The sequence below is a fragment of the Anas platyrhynchos genome, chromosome 9, assembly GCF_047663525.1.
Source record: "Anas platyrhynchos isolate ZD024472 breed Pekin duck chromosome 9, IASCAAS_PekinDuck_T2T, whole genome shotgun sequence".
NCBI classification, from domain to species: domain Eukaryota; kingdom Metazoa; phylum Chordata; class Aves; order Anseriformes; family Anatidae; genus Anas; species Anas platyrhynchos.
The window spans coordinates 5202184-5222189 of record NC_092595.1 but is presented as its reverse complement, the minus strand read 5'-3'; the positions used below and the strand labels follow the sequence as shown (position 1 = coordinate 5222189).

General features: G+C 50.7%; 1 protein-coding gene across 5 annotated transcripts in view; it reads left to right on the top strand.

The window, feature by feature from the left end:
* Positions 1-18381, top strand: part of PLD1 (phospholipase D1) — a 58627-nt gene extending 40246 nt beyond the window's left edge. For all 5 annotated transcript variants that reach the window (XM_038183503.2, XM_038183500.2, XM_038183504.2 and 2 more), the window contains 11 exons: positions 1481-1609; positions 1868-1986; positions 2126-2239; positions 6017-6127; positions 6777-6865; positions 8442-8555; positions 8956-9005; positions 10139-10273; positions 12191-12344; positions 12952-13066; positions 13509-18381. In XM_038183503.2, coding sequence (XP_038039431.2) covers positions 1481-1609; positions 1868-1986; positions 2126-2239; positions 6017-6127; positions 6777-6865; positions 8442-8555; positions 8956-9005; positions 10139-10273; positions 12191-12344; positions 12952-13066; positions 13509-13733 — 1355 coding nt within the window. In that variant the 3' untranslated portion in view covers positions 13734-18381. The remainder of the gene's footprint in view (positions 1-1480; positions 1610-1867; positions 1987-2125; positions 2240-6016; positions 6128-6776; positions 6866-8441; positions 8556-8955; positions 9006-10138; positions 10274-12190; positions 12345-12951; positions 13067-13508) is intronic.
* Positions 18382-20006: the final 1625 nt, after the last annotated feature.

Below are 20006 nucleotides of genomic sequence, written 5' to 3'. Positions count from 1 at the left end.
TCCAAGGACATCCTCACAGAAATGTCTTCTCCAGGTGCTTAAAAACCTGCAGCATAATACAAAAAAAAATAAAAAATCATGTAAAATAATTAATTTTTAAAGGTTGCAATAATATCAGGGAACAGCTGAGAAATCAGCTCTGATTCTGGAATATGATTTTTTCAGCAGCTCTCTTCCCATAAAGGAAGGGGCTTGCTACTGGAATTGGGAACTTCTGCACTGGATATTTCCAAGTGAGCCTCAGGCAGGAGGGCAAACCCAGAGAGAGGAAACAGCAAGGTGGCAGCTGCCAGACCTATGCTTGGATGAAGAAGACTTGAGCCCCCGTTCTGGCTCTTACTGAAGCCAGTGAAAGCATCCTTGGTTGAGAAAGGAGTTGGTAGTCAGGAGCACTGACCTGTTCTGATCTCTGGTCTCTGGACTGATGACAAAAGGTGCTGTTAAAGGGCTTTCCAAATGCAGTACCCCATCCAGACACTGTTGAGTTTCAGTACAGAATGAGGAGCAGCTCTTCAACATTTTCCTCTTAATATCTCCCTGTAAGGCCTGAGCTGCCAATTATCAAATGGTTATCACAAGGCAGTGGCACGTAGCAAGGAACAGATGCCTTTGCTTCCCCTGGAAGTGGAGTGCAGTCCCCACTGCGGTCACCTCATGGTCATTCACGAGTCGAAGAGCAGTCAGCGAAGCTCAGGACGTGAAGCACACCTTGCCTCGGCAGCATGCCCCATCCATCCCATCGGAGCGTGCAGGGGCAGCGATTCCCCAGCTCCACCTGGACTCTCACTGCACTCGTGCTTCCCGCGGCGGCCGTGGTGCTTGCCTGCTGCATGGCCTTCCTGGCATGGCTCTGCTCGGCTCGCCAGCAATTGTGACAGCGCTGGCAGGGCTCGCTTTGTGTGCCCCGGGCTTGCTGCATGCCGAAAGGGGTTTGCTGTGGTTACTGGTGATGGGGGTGGGTGGGGAGAAGACTTCTGCAATGGGCATGTTACTGTGGAATTGTGGCAGCAGTGCCTGATGCATTAGGTGATGCCTACACCCCACTGTAGAGTCAAACTCATAAACCATCTAGCAGAAAAGTTGGAGTTAACATTGTAAAACAGATTAGGTAGATGATATTCATGACATTATTGTACGCAGAGCCACTAAGGTCAGTCACAGCTGTGCGTGGACTCCCCCACGGTAACATTTAGGTGGAAACACAAATAATTACGGGGTAATTTTTAGGTCCAATGTAGACAGAATTCAGCACTTTGGTTCCAAACTCAGATATATACAGCCTGTCCTGACCGTATAACAAATATTTAAACAGAAGAAGAAACACTAAAATGCATCTTTGAAAGCAACAGAAAGACTAGGGAGAAAATGGCCTCAGCTGACCGGGTCCCACCGGTGCTTTTCTGTGGGTCTGTCACCAGTGCTGGGCGAGGGACAGCCATGACTTTGGAGCGTGTGTTTCTGTTTTGTTTGCCCGTGGCAGATAAAGGATCCATCCGCAGCTTGAAGACGGGTGTTGGCGAGCTGCTCGGGGAAACCAGGTTCTGGCACGGCAAAGACTACTGCAACTTCGTCTTTAAAGACTGGGTTCAGCTGGACAAACCTTTTGCTGGTAAGTGCCTCTGGAAGTGATGAGACCGTTTGGGTTTGGCTGCTGGGAAGCAGCAGCAAAGCTCCCATGGAAAGGGCCAGCTCTGCTCTTACGGTCCCTGGCCATGCCTGTGGGTGACTGCACGGTGCCTCCAGATCAATCTGCACAGCCCCTGGTGCCCCATCCCAGAGGGCTTGAGTTTGAGGAAGGTGATGCTGCAGTTTTCCCTGTTCATGCCCTTTGTCTGAAGAGATCCCGATGTGTTTTCCTGTCCTGCAGACTTCATTGACAGATACACCACCCCCAGGATGCCCTGGCACGACATCTCCTCCGTGGTGCACGGCAAGGCGGCGCGCGACGTGGCCCGGCACTTCATCCAGCGCTGGAACTTCACCAAGGTGGGGAGGGGGCATCGCTGCTGGCAGCATGGCATGTGCCTTGTCCACCTCCACAGGCATGCTTGCTTTGTCTTGTGTGTTACTGTGCTGTGCTTCGATCTCTTCAAGGAGTTTTGCTTTTCTTTTTCCCCCCCGGCAGATCATGAAGCCCAAATACCGATCCCTGTCCTACCCGTTCCTGTTGCCAAAGACTCAGCAAACTGCCAACGAGTTGAAGTACCAGGTGCCTGAGGCTTTTCATGCCACGGTCCAGGTGGGTACTGATGGCCTCCTGCTCATCTCCCCCTAGGAGAGCTCTATCTGTCTTTCCAGAAGGAGGTGTCACCACTTAAAATTATCAAATGAACTTAAAATTATAAAATGAAAAACTCCTGCTTAATTTAGCTCACAGCATAGGTGGTCACGTCCTCAGTTATGATAAAATAACACAACTCTTTAAAAAGAGAGGCGTTAATTCATGCCTCTGTCTTTGGGGATAAGAGGGCCAAACAGCATGTGGCACTCAAGTTTTGGAAGCACCATGACTTTTAGAGCTGTGTAGTTTTCTGGTTTGTTTTCTGCTGCTCTTCTTCTAATGGCCACGTTTGGTTTTGTGTTCTGGGTGGGCTGGTGAGTCGGGCTGGCCACTGAGTGTTTGTCCCAGATTTTCTCAGATATATCTGCCAGACCCCCAATGCCTTGTCCTGACGGGTGGTGGTCAGTTAAAGCCCAGGATTAAGAGGAGTCTCACGGCTGTTGCTTTCTGCGTTGAACTTCATCTGCATTTTGTTATGTAGCCCCTAAGTCCTGTGGGTCCTCTGCACACTCAGTCCAGTCTTGTTTGACAGTTCCTTACAGTCAGGAGCAAAGAGCTATATTTAAAAGCTATTAGCTGTGTTTTGGTGCAAATATTGAATACAAGCGTTAACCAACAGAAACTCGTTGAGGAACAGAAAGCCAAAACAGTTAATGCTGAAGCAGCAAGGCAATGGGGTGCCTCTGCATGAAATAAAATGGCTCAGACCAAAACCAGGAAAAACACATGCCTCTGCTGTTCGTAAGGAGTGGTCCACCCAGATGACAGCAGCGCTTGGGGAAGCTTGGTGGAACAAGACGCATTTTTCCGAGGCTGTGGGCTGCCAGGGCATTGTCTGTGCCTCACCACGTGGTGTGAGGGGTGGCCAGCACGGGAGTGTGTCATCCTTGTCTCATGCAAACGGGTTTGAGCATTTTACATCAAACGCCAAACCAATGTTTGCAGCTTGTTGGGAAATGGTCTCGCTCCGGGCATCATCATGTGGCTGCAGTACCTCCCTGGCTGTGTCCGTGACACCAGCTTCTTTGGGAACTTGGCTCTCATGGAAGCAAGGGGGCTCGTTTCCCCAGAGCACACACTTGAACCTCAAGATAAGCCTCAACTTTTAAATGATTTGCCCCAAAGTTAGACCCTACTGATTGCAAAGCAGTTCCCAGAGGAGAATCCACCCTGAGCACAGCCCCAGGTCTGCCTTTCCTTGGGCTCCGTGCTGCAGGGCTGCTGGCTGAGTGCATCAGCCCGTGGTGGAGGAGGAGGAGACGTGCATCGAGCCCCCGGTGCCGACACGGGGACTGCTGCCTGCCCTGGGTGCTGCCTGGCGGTGCACATCCTCGCCGCGACGTTTTGGGGCACAACGAGTGACTGGCAGTTCCAGGAAATTACGGGCTGCTCTCAGTGATGCTGCAAATAGAGAAAAGAGAACGGGTTTGTCTTGTGAATTATTAATCTGAAACTACCTTGCTCATTTCTAATTTATGCCCCATTGCAGCTTTTAGAGGCCCCTCAGGGTCCTGATATTGAATCCTTTGTTCAGACACCAGCCAAACCCACGTTCTCTCTGCCTTGGTGCAGGGTAGGGGCTGTACAGGCAAGTGTCAGACCAGAAGTTACTGCCCGCAGTGTCCCTGGGTGTGGGGCGTCTGTGGAATATCTGCCTGAGGGTTTTCTTGTTTCTGAGCCTGTCTGCAAATCTGTCTTCAATTGTGGGCAGATCAGAGGCAGAGAGAACACAAAGGATCTGTGGGGATTGCACTGGTACTGCTGGACTGTGCCACCGACCTGTCATCGACAGGCTCTGACCTCCTTGTGCCATCTGGCTTTGCTCTCCTTTGCAGAGAGGAGCAGAAAAGCGCATTTTAGGGAGGGTTTTCAGAAGGCAGGGCGAGCAGGATCGGTGCTGGCAGGGCTCCCGTGTGGGCAGAGGGGCTGAGCACCTCATCCCCTTGTGTCTGAACTCTGGGGTTTTGCTCACAATAGCGCTGCGATTGCACACGGGTTTTGCAAGACTCAAGAAGCCAGCTGCCAAAGGCAGTGCCGGTTTGTTCCCTTCTCGATTTCCATTCCAGCCCTTGCAGTTATCAGCCAAAGATAGCGCTGCAAAGACATGGCGTGGTGAGGCAATATCCAGCTCGTGATGTAAATGCAGTGAGGATTTAGTGCCCTGTCCGTGACCAAAGCCCACCACACCTCTTTGAAGTCTTGCATTGTCCAGGATTTATGCATTAGCCCAGAGCAAGCTGAAAATTTATTGCTCTTGTGTCAGTTAGAGGAGCTGGAGATGACAAATCCAGCACAGCACTTGGCACTGCTGTGTGAGACATCGGTGAGAGGAGAGGGAGGAGAATGGAGCTCTCAGTGCTGGGGCTGTGAGCAGCTCATGATGTTTCCTCCTGAGCAAAGCAGTGCAGGTTTAAAGCAGTTCATTTAAAGCTCTCCCTTAGGAAAGGACGGGTCTCCACGAGTGAGAGATGCACTGACCCTGCTGTGCCCGGCCTTCCCTGCTGCGTCACTGCCCCGGCTGTTAGGGAAATAAATTACCTTCAGCTGGGCTCCAGCCAGCAGCACACCTGTGGTGGTGGAGGGAGACCACAAAGTAATAGCAGGGCTCCAGGCAAAAGTGTCAAACAGAGCAAACCCAAAGCTGGAGCTGGACATGGGGAAGGAAGAGAAATCCACTGGAGGGATTTCCAGGAAAAAACGAGGCTGATCCCCAAAAAAGGACAGTTTTTTCACATACTGACACACATTTCACAGGTCCACACCGTTCGGATCTTGACTGAGCTGCTGGGCTGCCCTAATGGCTGTTCCACAGTATTTTAAGGCTATTGTTCCCCTGCTTTTATCTTGACAACATTTAAAGACTGAGGCTAATCAAGACTAATTATTTTCCCTGAACACTACCGACATGTAATTAAAAACTACGCTTTCATCTTGGAGACCGTGGCTCAGGGCATGCCCTCGCTGCTGCTGGTTGGGCTGCAGGAGGCAGCTGTGGGGCAGGGGCTGAACGTGGCCGAGGGCACGAGCAAATGAGCTGGCACATGTTGGGTTGGCACTATTGCAGGAGGAGAACGTGCCCTGGGACCTTGCAGTATCTGCTTTCGAAGTGGATTTCCAGCACAAATAAATAAATGAGTTTGGGCAGCTGGACAATGAGTGTTCAGAGTCACATCGTCACCAAGTGGGTGGCTGTTGCAAGAATTTGGTAGGGGAAATAAATGGCCTCAGGTGCACACGACGAAGATGTGGTCGGCATGATCAGGCTGGCTGAATAATTGTGTGCAGTATTATTAGGAATTATTATGGTGGGAAAAGGCATTGACCCGGCTGGAGACCTCAGCTTTAAAACCAGCTGAAGAAGAGAGGTCACCGAGTGGATGTGCACCCCTAAACCTGGAAATTCAGATGGTTTTAAAAAGCTTATTGTAACACCTTAAACAGGAGCAAGTCTTCTGGGCTAGTTCTAATTCACGCAGAGCTGCTTTGTTGGCAGAGGGGAGTAAAGCAGCAACATGACAGGGCACCTCTGTTTCTATCAAAACATTATTAAGCATTAGTTCTATTTTTAAGCTTCCTTTTCATGTATTACAAATGCAATAAAAATGGTCAGTGTCGCACATTTTGCTTTATTTAGTGAGATCCTGAGAGGCAGCAGTGCCTCTGATGTAATACAGTTGCGATGCTGCTCTGTCCGGGCTGGGGCTGAGGCGAAGGTGTTGGTCTCTTGCTTTGCAGGTGATCCGCTCTGCTGCTGACTGGTCGGCTGGCATTAAATACCACGAGGAGTCCATCCACAATGCTTACGTCAGCGTGATCGAGAACAGCAAGCACTACATCTACATAGAGGTGAGTGGAAAGGGGGGAAAGCAGCAGCAGCCTGACGCTCTGAGCAGGGCTTGCAGGTACCAGGAGGGTGGTACTTCTTTTGAGGGTTGGTCTTCTCTGAATTGTGAGCCCTGTGGATATTAATACACAACGTGCTCTGAATTTTGGGGAGCGTTTCTACCAACTTCAGACAAAGCTGATGCATACGTACCCTGGCAGCACACCTCTCCTTCACAAACCTCTTTGCAAAGCTGCCAGCAACTTCTGTGGCCTGTGCAGCAGTCGTCCTGCCTCCTCCATGGCCCCTGTGCACGCCCAAGCCCCCATGCATGGGGCTGCTCCTGCATCCCTGCAGCTGCAGGAGTCTCCTGTGCTGGAGAGACTCTCAGCCTCAGCTGACCAGAGACACTGATTGTCCTCTTTCCTTATTTTTTTTTATTATGCTGTTGTTAGGTTGCTCTTTATATGAACTCTCTGAACAGAGTGATCAGTAAGGACCAATTCATTCCCCAAGCAAGCACAGACACACACATCATCTAATTAAAAAAAATATCATCTGTTCAGACAACGCACGGCTATCTTTGCTTGCTCTTTGTCTGAAAGTATGCAAATATTTATTTTGTGCATATCTGGCATTATCTGACAGTAGTTTTGCCTGCTTTTCCTGCAGAACCAGTTCTTTATTAGCTGTGCTGATGACAAAGTTGTCTGGAACAAGGTTGGCGATGCGATTGCTCAGAGGATTCTTAAAGCACACAGGTAACCTCTTCTTAACAACACAGTGGAAGCCTGCCGGATGCATTTCTGCAGTGTGGTTCAAAATAACATCGTAATGGACACCACACTATGATCGTTTTTCCAACACACAACCCGTGTGGGCAGACATCGACTTGCTTTTGCAGCAGTGAGATTCTTCGGTGGTTTCTGTGCTACCGTGCTACCAGGAAGCTTTTGGGTTTTGCCTTACCCTGCTGCACATACATGTGTTTTGAGCGATGTAATTTGTTTGAAAAGCAAGGCCTTCGTGCTCTGCAAAGGTCACACCTTGCTGCAGAGCAAACCGGCCGTGGATTGCATGGTAGGGCAAGTTAGTGGGTGAGGAGGTTGAACGGGGACGTGTGGGATGTGCCACTTCTTTAAGTTATCTGTAGAGAGGATTGCTTTAAAACTGGGGAAGCAAACACATGTCGAGGGTTTTACTGCAGGGTTCAGCTGTTGTTGGAACCACTTTTTCTGGTAAGTGCTGGAGGATATTTACAACCTGCAGCCACTGCAAGGGGACTGCAGCTTGTTCCTGGATGGACCAAACCCAGCGGTGTGTTAGGCACTCCTGGTGCATGAGAATGCCTAACCCCGTGCTGAATGAATACCACAGACAGCAGCTTGTCTTGGCTTTGATCCTGGGCAGCCTTGCTTAAGGTTGCTCTTCTGGAGCCTGTCTTTAAGATATGTTTATGTTGTAGTCTAAAACTGTGTCCTGGTCTTGCTGGGCCGATGCACAGAAAGCTCCCTAAACTCCTTTCTTTTCCCTCTCACGTGCTGCTGTGCCGTGCAATGAGCATTTTTTCCATGTGGTAGCTGTGCAGAGCTCTGTGGGGCCTGCTTTCTCAGAGCTGCTCTCTGGAGTCTCAGAGATTGTGCTCTTTGGTGCTAGTGCTTGGAAATTTCCACCTGGGTAAAGGATGTTTAATGCTGCAGTAAGTTTTTTTTAGTCAAGCTTATACTTTTCTTCCTCTTGTAGACTAAATATTTTGTAATGATGCAATTAATAACGTTCTTTTCTGGGCTTCCTCTTTTTTTTTTTTTTAATGGGTGGATCTTTAATTTCTCTAACAAACCCCGGGCTTAGACAGACGAGCAGCTTTGTGGGGAAGGCTGCAGACAGCTGCGGTCCCACAGCCATTTGTGTGGGGAAAGCTGCCTCACCTGGGCCCAGGAGCACCACTGAACGAAGCCCTGCTTGTGGGACACCCAGCTGCGGGGAAGTGCTGGGGAAATGCAATAAAATTCCCCTTGTGTTGTCGGGCCGGAGGCCTGGAGGCTGCGTGAGCGCCCGGCGGGCCCTGCTCGCCACCTGGCGGCCTCCACGGGGCCTCTGTGGGTGCAGCCCCGCTGCCAGCACCCACCGGCACCCCTCTGGTGTTCCTGACACCTGACGGTGTTTCTGGCACCTAAACACCAGCATGGAGCGGGCACCTTGGGTCGGGTGTTGGCTTCCTGCTCCCTTACAGCTTCTCCAGTGGCCTCGGACAGAAACCAAGCCAGTCAACACAGAGAAAGTGAGACCGGGCGGTACCAGTTGCAGGCTAATATTTTCCCCAACCTGTCCCTTCAGGGAAAACAAGCGCTTCCGAGTGTATGTGGTGATCCCGCTGCTGCCTGGCTTTGAAGGCGACATCTCGACGGGAGGGGGCAACGCGCTGCAGGCCATCATGCACTTCAACTACAGGTACACACGCTGCTGGGCACACCGGGGACACCCCTGGCCCTTCCCTGTGATGCGGACAGCACGTTGCTCGTCCCAGCATCGCAGGCTGCCCTCTACCCCTACACAAAACCCCAATTCCTGACCCATTACCTGCTCAGGCTGTAGCAGCCCTGCTTCAGAAGGCAGCGATGCTTCCCAGTTCCTATGCTGATGGTACCAACTCCTTTAGGAAGCCAGCAGTCCTTGATACGTTACCATTTGTGTGGAAGGAGTGTGCGCTCTGTGAGCACCATGTTTCTTGTGCTTGCATGGGGTATTTCAAAAGCATCTGTGTTTGCAATTTACCTCCCTGGGTTCTGCTTCAGCATATGCCGCTGCCTCGAGGCACAGTGGCGCTCACGGCTGCCTACCTTCTTTCCAGGACCATGTGCCGAGGAGAAAACTCGATCCTGGGCCAGCTGAAAGCAGAGGGTAAGAGCTGTGTTCCTCTCTGGTGTGCTCACAGGCTGCTGCTGTTGGATAGAGGCATCCGGAGCCTGTAGCTGAGATCCTCCCGTTACAGAATTGGGTAACCTGCAGCAGCCGGGAGTGCTGCTACCCCAAGTGATGGGGAGAGGCACACTGAAAGCCTCGCTGCCTCCTGCAAAACATAAATGGGGCAGCGAGGTCCTAGCTGCAGCTCCTGGCAAGGCACAGCTTGTTGTTTGTCCTGGTGCACGCTGGTGTAGCCGAGGGGTCAGGTTTGGGTTGAGGCATCGCGCCGGTGGGCAGCACTGCATGTGATGGGCTGGCAAGCGACCTCAGCCTCTGCAGCACCCCAGTGCAGAGCTTCCTGAGGTCGTGTGAGCCTTGGCTGGCTTTCAGACCTTGGATTTGGATGCAGCCCCGAGCCGGAGGAGGGAATGACCCCAGGGAGGAGCACGGTGCAGTTGCAGCTGCTCAGGATGCTGTTAGTTGGAAAACGTCCCGAGCTGGGCCACACTGCTGGGAGCAGCGAGCCCGCAGCTGTACCCTGCCCCAGCACATCCCGGCCTGGTTTTGCTGAGGACAGAGCTGCCTGATGGCTGCTCTGCTTCCTGGCTGCTTTCTCCCCATGTGGGCACCCTCCTGGATGTGCTCTGCTGGGAAGCAGCACCGTGAAAAATGGGGATCGCAAATGCAAGAGGCATCCGTAATGCTCGTTAGTTGTGGTGCTCTGTGTAAATCAGCACTGCAGACAATTACACCAGGACATGTTTTCCATACTGTGCGTGGGCAAAACACCTGCTTAGAACCTCCTTCCTGCAGACCCTGCGGAAAACCAGTCGCAGAGTCCAGTTATTTGAAGGTGCTCGTATCAACTGGGAGATCTTGCATGCTGCACGAGGGAGACTTGGGTTACTTCTCACCGAAGGGGTGTATCGGAGCAGATCAGAGAGCCCACAGGTGTTTTTGAAAGTCTGTTTTTAAACAAACATACCTCCAATACCTGCTTACGTGCTTTTGTAACACAAGTTGCTAAAAGGACTATGCCCTGTTCAAACAGTGCTTTACACCACGAGGATCTTTTTCTGCTCTCCTTCCCCCTCTCACATCCCGTTGCTGTTGTTCTCTCTCGTTCTCAGTTGGAGATAAGTGGATCAACTACATTTCATTCTGTGGACTCCGAACATACGCAGAGTTGGAAGGAAAACTGGTCACCGAGCTCATCTACGTTCACAGCAAGCTGCTTATTGCTGATGACAACACAGTCATCATCGGTGAGTGGGGCGCTTGCGGGAGGGCCTTGCACCGCTCTGTCCTCCGGGGTTTTTCCCTTAGCCACGTGCCCGGCGTGGGCTGCGATGCCGTGTGCTTTCCTGTGTTGTGAGTTCTTCCTTGTGAAACATCTAACTGTTAAAAAACAAACTCATAAATTCATCAGGAGGGTGGTAGGTAGGAGGGAGAAAAGGATTTGGAAAGCTGTCATTTAATTTGTTTTTCTAGACTGGCTTTACATCCCCGCGTAGCAGTTCAGAGAATCCCAGCGCAGGGAATATTGTCCATCTGTCTTGTATCAAACCCTGCTCTAGCAGGAGGACTTGTGAGACTTGTCATCTGTTCCTTAAAGAACAGAATGTGCTGTGAAATTTGGACGGTTTGGACAACATGTGTCATTTATCAGCTCCGTTTCCTAAGAATGGGGAAATAGGTTCTAGCAAGTACTAGCTAGCGCTTCGTGGCTCTGTTACCAGATTTATTATGGGACCATGAAGCAAAGACAGGCTTGGGCCTCGAATTGCACATTGCAGTAGAAAGGCAGAACTGGAGTCTGTTTCTTTAACAGAACCCTTTCCGATCTGTTATCTCAGCAACCAGAACTTTGCCAGAGAACAATCCCACAGCAGATTTTGCAAGAATTGAAATACTCCCCTCGTTCAAAGCAGCAGCTCAGCCCTTGTCTCGGATGCCCCGTGGTGAGGTTTGCTCCTCTGTTACCCTCCCAGGGGTCAGCTCACACCTCTGGTACGCCCAGCATCCTGCGGGTGGGTTTGTTACTGGAGCAGGAGCAATGCTGCTGTCAGTGTGCTGGCCCAGGGGCCTGAGACAGCTCCAGCTCCTTTCTTCTCTTCTCCAGGCCTGCGGGCTGATTTTTTTTACCACACGTGTATCTGTGCCATCTGATGAGGTGATGGGGAGCCAGTGTGACTGCATTTACACCTAAAAAAGAGGTGGAGGTGCACAGAAAGAAAGCTTGGGAGAGGCTGTCGGGAGGTTAGAGCACTGAGGGAGCTTGGCTGGCGTTTCTTCTGGCAGTGCTAACTCCCCGTGAGAACACTCAGTCACAGGGAAGGCCAAATGGCTGACTGGTGTCTGGGGGTCTCTTGAGGAGTTCAAGGCCGTGTCCGGACGCTTTTTTTGTTCGGTCATTTCCGTGGGTGACTGACCTGCTGGCTCCTGCCTAGAGAGGCAGATGGGCTTCCAGGCCCCTGACTGCCGGTGCTTTACTGCTTTGTCAGTGAGTAAGATCTCAAATCCCCCCAAATTCCTGCCTTCCAAATGCAAATAGGAAACTTCCCCTCCTTACATCACGAAAGACCAGGGGATTTACACAGAGAGCCCGTTGTGCATCAGTGAACTTGTCGTCCAAACCCAGGCCTTTGCAAGCTGTGATATCCTTCAGCAAAAGTATTTGGGAAGTTACAGAGAAATTCAGCTTTTGAAAATGTTGACTTTGTCTTGGCTGTGATTTAACCTTCTTCCAAGCCTGAAGCCTGCAAAAATGTGGTCTTGCCTTTCCCCACATCCTGTTCCAGCAAGGAAGCCCTCGGGTCGGGGTGAGCTCTGGCGTCCCTTACTGCCAGAGCTCCTGCCCTGTGCAGCCTGATGCTTGTGAAGCAGTTGTGTTGATTTTCTCTCCTCTCAAAAATCAGTGGAATTAACTCAGAATTAACTCAGTCCAGCCCTCTACCTTTGCCTGGCACAGGAGGGGCTGTAACCTTGGTGCTGTCCTCGTGCTTTATTGCTTACATTAGAAGTGCTGGGATGGGAAAGCAGCTAAATTAGGCAATATTTAATGAAGTCACAGCCGTGCCCCCGTGGAGACGAAGGGTGCGGGTGCTGGGGGGCAGTGGGGAGCATGGAGGAGGGTCTCACGTGGCACTGAGGCGTCACCGTCGGTTGTTCCCCACCCCCAGGCTCTGCCAACATCAACGACCGCAGCATGCTGGGCAAGCGGGACAGCGAGATGGCCATCATCGTGCAGGACACCGAGACCGTGCCCTCGGTGATGGACGGGGAGCAGTACAGCGCCGGGAAGTTCGCGCAGTCCCTGCGCCTGCGCTGCTTCAGGTGGGGCGCGAGCACCAGGCAGGGCGTGCTCAGGCTCACGCCTGGCCGAAGCCTTTAAAGCCAAGGGAGCTGCTGCTGCCTCTGCTGCAGCATCGCCAGGCTGGGATCTAGCCTGGGGTTCTGCTGCTGTGTTCTGGAGTTGGGCTTTCTCCTGCCGTTCTGTCCTTGGCTCGGCAGTTTGACTTACACATCGTTTTGCTCAGGGATTTCTCTGGGAGAGCTCATAAACAAGACAGTGATGTTTTGCCTCCAGATCCTGTTTTCACACTGCCTCGGTTTTGGGTGGTGGCGTCTCTTCCTAATGGAAGTTTGTTCGCTCAGAGCAACCATCTGGCTGACAACACGGCTGGTTTTTCATTAAGACCTTTTCCTCCTCCCCCCCTTCCCCTGTTTCCCATCTGGACAGTTACTGCACAGAAAGAGAGGAGAAAAATCAGGCAGCGTTAAGGCTGAGAGGCCGTGGCAGCGGGAAGGTGTGCCAGGAGCACGCGGGGCTGCCTTTTGGCAAGTCCCGAGGATACTTTTCCTTTCTGGGCATGTCTCAAGACAGGGAGTGCCCGGAGCTTTGGCTTGGGCAGGCATCAGTCCCTCCCTCTTCTCTTCTCAGGGTTGTCCTCGGCGGCTCTGATCAAAATCCAGACCACCAGGATCCTGTCTGTGAGCGATTCTTCAAGGAGGTGTGGATCTCCACGGCAGCTCGCAACGCCACCATCTTCGATAAGGTGACGCCTTGTCCCCTCGCGGCCGGGAGGGCCAGGGCAGCAGGTCCAGCTCCTGGGGTCGGTCAAATGAACAAGCAGGGTCGGTGAAATGCTGTAGCTGGGAACAAGAAACCGGACTGCGTGCATCCTTGCATCACCCAGCTGTACTTCCTTACTTCTAGCTGGCAAGAGCGTAACTGGAGGAAAACCAAATTTTACTTCTGGTTTTTAATGACCTTTTGCAGTGATGAGAGAAAGCCCTGGGCTTTCCTCTCTGCATGCTCCAAGCATGCCACAGATGGCAGCAGTACCACCGAGGCACCTCGTCCCTCCTCGCTCTCCAGGCTGTTAATTTAGTTGCTTTCTTCTGGGGAAATACTTGTTGGATGTTTTGGTCTCTTTTGGAAAGTCCGCACCGCAGTGTGCCCTGCACTGACCTGTCCCTTCTTTCTGTTTCGCTCAGGTGTTTCGATGCCTGCCCAGTGACCAGGTGAATAATTTAGCCCAGCTGCGTGACTTCATCAACAAACCCAAACTAGCGACTGATGATCCTGCAAAAGCAGCAGAAGAATTAAAGAAGATCCGTGGGTTTCTGGTGCAATTCCCCTTCCGCTTCCTGAAGGAGGAATACCTGCTGCCCTCCGTCGGAACAAAGGAGTCCATGGTACCCATGGAGGTGTGGACTTAAGAAGATGCAGACTGCTTTGCGTTTTCGAGTCTGGGTCTTTAGAGACAAGTTGATGAACAATAGGTGATTTCTGAAAGCTGTTTGTTGCGAAGGGCGGCAAAAAAGACCTCCACCAAGCTCTGTGCCTTTCTGAAGGATTTTGGTGGAGGAACTGCAAGCAAATCAACACTAGCAAAGGAGAGGAGAGGAAAGACTTGGAAATTATGGAAAAAAAAAAAAAAGAAGTTTCTTGTCTGCAGGAGTTACTTCTAAGACACGTTCTGAGCACCTTAAGGATGCAGGCCACTTCCTGGGATAGGAACCCCATCCCAACTGCTGTTGTTACCACTGCCAACTGTGTGCTGTGGTTGCGTATGTCCCGTGATCGTGCTGTGGCTGCGCAGGAGTCGTGGGCTGCGTCTGCTTCAGGCTTTCAGGTACCCGTGCATGGGCTCGCCGGAGCCCCGCACCTCACCTCGTGCGCTGCCAGAGCCCTGGTGCAGCTCTCCACCAAGTGCTGCTGGTGCTGCCGTGGGCTGTCCAACCATCTCAGCTTGCCAAGCGTAGACATTTCACGTCTTAGATGGAAACTCACGAGCAATCTTTTATCAGAATCGGTATTTTAGTGTCTCCTCCCCTCAGGTGGGGAGGAAATACTGTTTTTAGCACCGCTAGAGCAATCAGCATGTCTTACACGTCGCATGGCACCGTGTGGGCCTTGGCAAAGGGCAGCCTCGGTGGAGCGAGCTGAAGGTGCTGGGAGTCAGTGGCATTTTCTGGCCTTTACAGAAAGGCAGCACGTCGGTGTGTTTAAACTGTGCCTGAAGGCTTTCTTCAAGAGGGAACTGAGTTTGAAAGTAAAATTGTAGATCTCTGGAGCTGAAGGAGGATGAGGCGCTGAGTGCGGTAGGGAACAGAGACTCAGAAGCCAGCATGGGCCATGCTGAGCTCTGTGCTCTGGGCCCTTTCCTCATGCATTTGTTTGCCATTCCACAGGTAGGCTTTTCTTTCCATTCCTTTCCCTCCCCATTCACAAGGAGGGAAAGGCCACGGAGCTAGGGGTGAAGCCTCAGGCCTGCTGTGCTCACCCTGAGCTGACACATCACTTCTAGACTGGTGAACGCAAGGGGAAGGGAGCATTTGGCAAAACCTCATCTCTGATCTACTTTGTTATTACCCCAGCCACGATCTTGAGCCCAGTCATGCAGGGTGTCTTCTCAATACAGGTGGAACTCGGTTTCCAAGCTTTTTTGCACCTCACAGTGTAGCGAAGCAGCAATTTCATTAGGCATCCCCAGGCAAAACACTACAGTCTTGGGCCAGGACGTGGCTTGGTGGGTGCCACCCTGGGCCTTTGCGCTGTCCTCGGTCCCACAGTGAGCTCTGCCTCCCAGTTTCATGTTCAGCACCTGCTGCAGTGCTGGGAGAGGCACTCCCCAGTGGCACCACGTCAAACACTACGAGAGCAGGCTGCTAGAAATGCCTAACGGGAGCCTGACCTGCAGAAGTGGGAGCTGAGCTCCTGTGCTGTGTGTGCAGCCAAGGACTGCCTTCGCTAGCGGGGCTCGGGTGAGGTCTGACCTGTGTTCCTCCGGGTGCCCAGCCCTCCTTAGCCAAAAGCCCAGCTGATCTGCCATTTAGTTCAGTTCATAATCAACTTTTTTTTTTTTCTATTTTGATTCTGCCACCAGTCTCACCTGTTTTTAACTGGAGAAGAATCACTCTGGTCATCCAGCTGTCCTCAAAACATAGCTGGCACCGCATTTTAGCTGATTGTCTCTTCTATCTTCAGAAACCTAAATAGGCACCGAGTAATTCTGCATGCTGCATCGCCTGCGTAAGCAACAAACAGCCATGTTCCTCCAGGCAGCCCAAGTTTTAGCCACTTCCTCCAGTTCCCACTTTTTTATGCTTGTGTTTTGTAGACGCAATTGCGAATGATTCCTTTCTGTTTGGTGAATCTGTGGCCTGGTTAGCCTGTTGGGAGTGCATGGGCAGCAGTTTGTGTGATAATCTTTGATCCGAGGGACTGATGCTTTTGGCCAGCATGCTGCTAGCAGATAAGTACATTCCCTTGATTTTTTTCCCTTAAAAAAAATCAACCTGGGGTTGCCCCCTGCAGAGCCAGAGCAATATGCCATGCCTGGACCATTTGCAATCAGTGGAGATCAAAGGTGTCTTGTTATTTCACATCAGCGCTTGTTCAGAGCTTTTATCTCTTGATGTGTTTTTAACTGGTTTAGTTTGAACAAAGCTGCTAACTTCAAACAATTATAGCCTGTCAGAAGCATTGTAAGTCACACAGGTCTGTAGTCATAGTTGAAAAGGAAGCATTCAACCCCCCCACCCGTACACGTGAACCTTGCAGTATGAGGCTCCTGTCAGCTTCTAAGTGCTCTTATTGTCCCCGTCCCCATATTAGCAAAGTTCCTTATAATTGTTAAATTATACTTAGATTGTCTTCTAAGGTGGCAGCAAGCTACTGGGGCTTCGTCACTCCAGTGGTGTTAATGGAGTGCAGCTCCACATGCCCTGGGCAGCTGATGGCACTGCGGCGATGTCCAGTGGATGCTCGGCTCCGCGCCCTCGTGCTCAGAGCTGGCAGCGCCCCGTCTGTCCTCTGCAGCCCTCCTCGGAGAGCCAGAAGAGCTCTGTTTCTTATATTAAGAAGCCTGTGAGTTTTAACACCTTGAGAGAGTTGATTTCTGCAGCTGAACAATCACTACTTGTCAGTCCTTAATGCCAGAGGGGTTTTGCTTTTCATACCTTCCGACTGCAGAGGGTGGCTCGCAGCCACACAGTACTGTAACGAGTGACATGGGTTCAAGCACTAGCAAGCCTGGAAACACGACGTGTTTCTTGTGGCGTTTGTTCCTTAGAACTGTATGAAATGAGAGATGTTTTCCCAGGCTTTGGCTTTATTTTGTAGTTGAACCTGAGTACAACACTTCCTTTTTTTTTTAATTTATTCCTTAATATATGCCACTTCAGAACTCACACTCGATATCGTACCTTGGTTTTTAATGTTTTTAAATATTCTCATATTTTAAAATAGAGATGCTGTTGTATAAATGTTGGACTGGATAAATGTTTCACTGTGGACTCGATGCATGGTTTAAAACTGAGGGATAAATGTCATCATATGTTAAGAATTTTACTAAAAATAATTTGTCAGACAACTCGAGTGCTTCAGCTCCTGGTCTCAGCCTCGGCGTGCTGCTGCTGGACGTGCGTGGACATCTGTGGCCCGACCTTATTTGCAGCTGACTGATGTGCTAACAGAGTCCCCAAGCTAGCGAGTGCGTTTGGCAGCTCTTATCCCAAGCAGGTACGTTTTGGTGTGCCTGGTGGCATTACAGCAGGACATCACTGTTCCCAGTGGAAGTGCTCAGCGCAACCAGAAGAGGAGCAGCCCAAGCTGGCCGGTGCTGCTCAGCCACCCAGCCTCCCACCCAGGGCAGCCACCACTGAGTTCACCCGACCTGATATCGCCTTTGCTGGATTAAACCCCAAACACTCCGTTTTCAGTTCTTCTGATCAGGTTTCACCAAACAATTTTGCAATCCTGGTGCTGTCCCTGGAGGAGACCTCAGCGTGGGTTCTGCCTAGCTAACAATAAGTTCCGGTACCTTTGTTCCTTCCAAGGAAACAGCCACGCACAATCAAACGCTGACTTGTTTTGCTGTTATTTCAGTGTAGCAGTTGCTCTGTGCACCCATAGCTAGGACTCCCTGGGTTTGCAATCCGTGCACAGCAGCCGCATTTATGGACTGTGGAAAGCCGTCCGAACGGGCCTGTAGCTGAACGCCTCTGCCTTCTCCTCCTGCCCAAATCTGAGTCCGCCAGCTGCCGAGCTGCTGCTCTGCCTGCCCAGCGCGAGGGACGCGGTCTGTGGGATGTGCTGGAGGCCGAGGCGAGGAGAGCAAGAGGCCTCTAAAGCAGGCAGATGGTCGAGGCTGGCATCTCTTGGGTGGCTGCAGGACTTGAATGCCCACACATGTTTTGGGGTGCTCGTGCTGCAAATCGGCTCAAGTCGGCAATCCCTGTTGCACAGCTGAGATCCTGCTGAAACCAGGAGCTTTGCAAAACTGGGGTTTAAACCAGGAGCGTAACGCCGTGGTGGTGAATCAAGTTAAACGTGCAGAATTAAGGTAAATCCAAGTGGAACACACACTGAAACTGTATCAGACCACTGAATGCAACCATCCTCTTCGGGTTTCCTTTTTTTTCTTTTTCCTGCCTGCTTTCTTGTTGTATTTTCAAACCTTTGGGATTATTCTGGTTTTAGTCTCCAATTGTGTTTTCATAAAATGTCCTAGATGTAAATAATTAACTTACCTGACTTTTTCCTGACACTCGGGAAAAGAGAAAAACAGTGACAGAAGTCACAGTTCTGGGATTGTTGTTTATTTTCTAAATCGTGTCTCTAGCAAAACTAATCACCAAAATGAGAGCTTCCACTTCAGGTGTGAGTGCAGGTCTCCGTGCGTCTCTGCCTTCCAATGGTGCCGTTGTGAACACTGACTATCCCTTCTGTGAAGGCTGCTGGAATTGAGTTTTGTACCCTTGTTTCTGCTGATGATTGCTTTCCTTTCCACTTGGTTTGTATTTGGTAAATGAATGTGTATCAGCGGACTGAAAATACAACAGACCATCATGTGTCAAAGCACTCGGCTGCAGTCTCGTTCCTGCTTGTTTAGGGAATGCGGCCACATCTGGCTGGGGGGGGCAGGTTCTGTCCTTGCCTGGCACTGGCGGCGCTGCCCCAGCTGGTGAGCAGCAAGAGCTGATGAGAAAAGGGCCCAGCATCCCCAGAAAAAAATAAAATAAAATAAAATAAAATAAAATAAAATAAAATAAAATAAAATAGGGCTGGGCAGAGTCATTGGGTTTTTTCCAGAAGAGAGAAATTGCTGAAGTAGAACAGCACAGAAATAAAATTGGACTTCTTGAAATAAGTAAATAAATAATCCTGTTTTAATAATCCAGAGGCATTATGAAAGGCCCAGACAGAAACAGTCCGTCTCCAAAATAGAATTAACTTGCCACTGTCCCTTTTAACTTTCAGTAAAGGAAATTCAACATTGAGAGAGGAAAAAGCAGATTACTGTTGACCTCCAGGGGGAAAAGAGATGAATAAAGCATCAGTGGCATTTCCAAGCTCTCCTGCAAACTGAAAACATGTTAACTTCTCTGTTTCTTAGGTTTCTTCTCCCTCTTCAGATGCCACAGGGCACCTGGCACGGGGCTGGGCCCGGCAGTCGCTGCTAGCAGCAGCCACCAAAAAGCCGTGTTGTCTCCGTTCTTATCTCAGTGTGAAGTTGGCATACGACCAGGTGTAGCTTTGAAGTGAGAGGGTTTAGGACCTCGTACGGCTTTATGACGAGGATCCAGTGTGACGTGGGGGCCCTAGAGGTGTGAGGGAGAGCTGAAATTAGGCACCACTGCTGCTTTTGCTGTTTTCTGTCTCACACACAGGCATGCCATGTTTTCACTGGGCATGACTTCATCCCCATCCATTAGCCCATTAAAAATACAGGTAAAAGGCAGCTTACGGGCTACAGCTGGCATAAATTGCAAAGGGGAGGCTCAGGTGCACTGCCTCCACTGAGGGCAGTGGCAAAATTCCCTTTGACTTCCCTACAGCCACAGAGTGTGCTTGATGAAAGACTCACAAAGCCTCTAATTTGATCGCTCCTCGCTGAGCAGAAATGCAGCCCACGCATGCCTCGAACAAAAAGAGCAATCACTGCTACATTTAATAGACACACGCTTTCCAGGACAGCTTTCTCCAGCCGCTTGTGCCAAGACCGTTCCTGCCTCTCCCCACAGGTAAGCCTCTGCAGCCAACGTGCCCACAGACATCCCGAGCCAGAGAGGGACAGGAAGAAATCCTGCCCTCTGCACCAAGCAGGTCTGCTCCTTGGGCCCTCGTTAGCCATCTATTTGTGCACTGAGCTCTCAATAAGTCGTCAACTTTTTGATTAGTGTCAGCCTTTTGCATGTGTGAAATCTCCAGTACCTCTTGGTTATTTTTGTAGAGGACGAAAGCAGGGAAGGAAGAAATAAAAGGTTTTGTCAGACAGGTCCAAAGGCACCTAAAAAAACAGGTTTCTTCTCCCTGCTAAAAATCAATCTGTTTTTGTTTCTCTGCAATTGTGCCAGCTCTTCAGGTTCTCAAGTACATCTCTGAAGCACTGGTGCAGTGGAGCGAAGGCTTTAAGAGCCCGAATCCCAACAGCAGTGTGAGTGAAATGCTCAATTTTTATTTTTTTTTTATTGGAAAAATTAAAA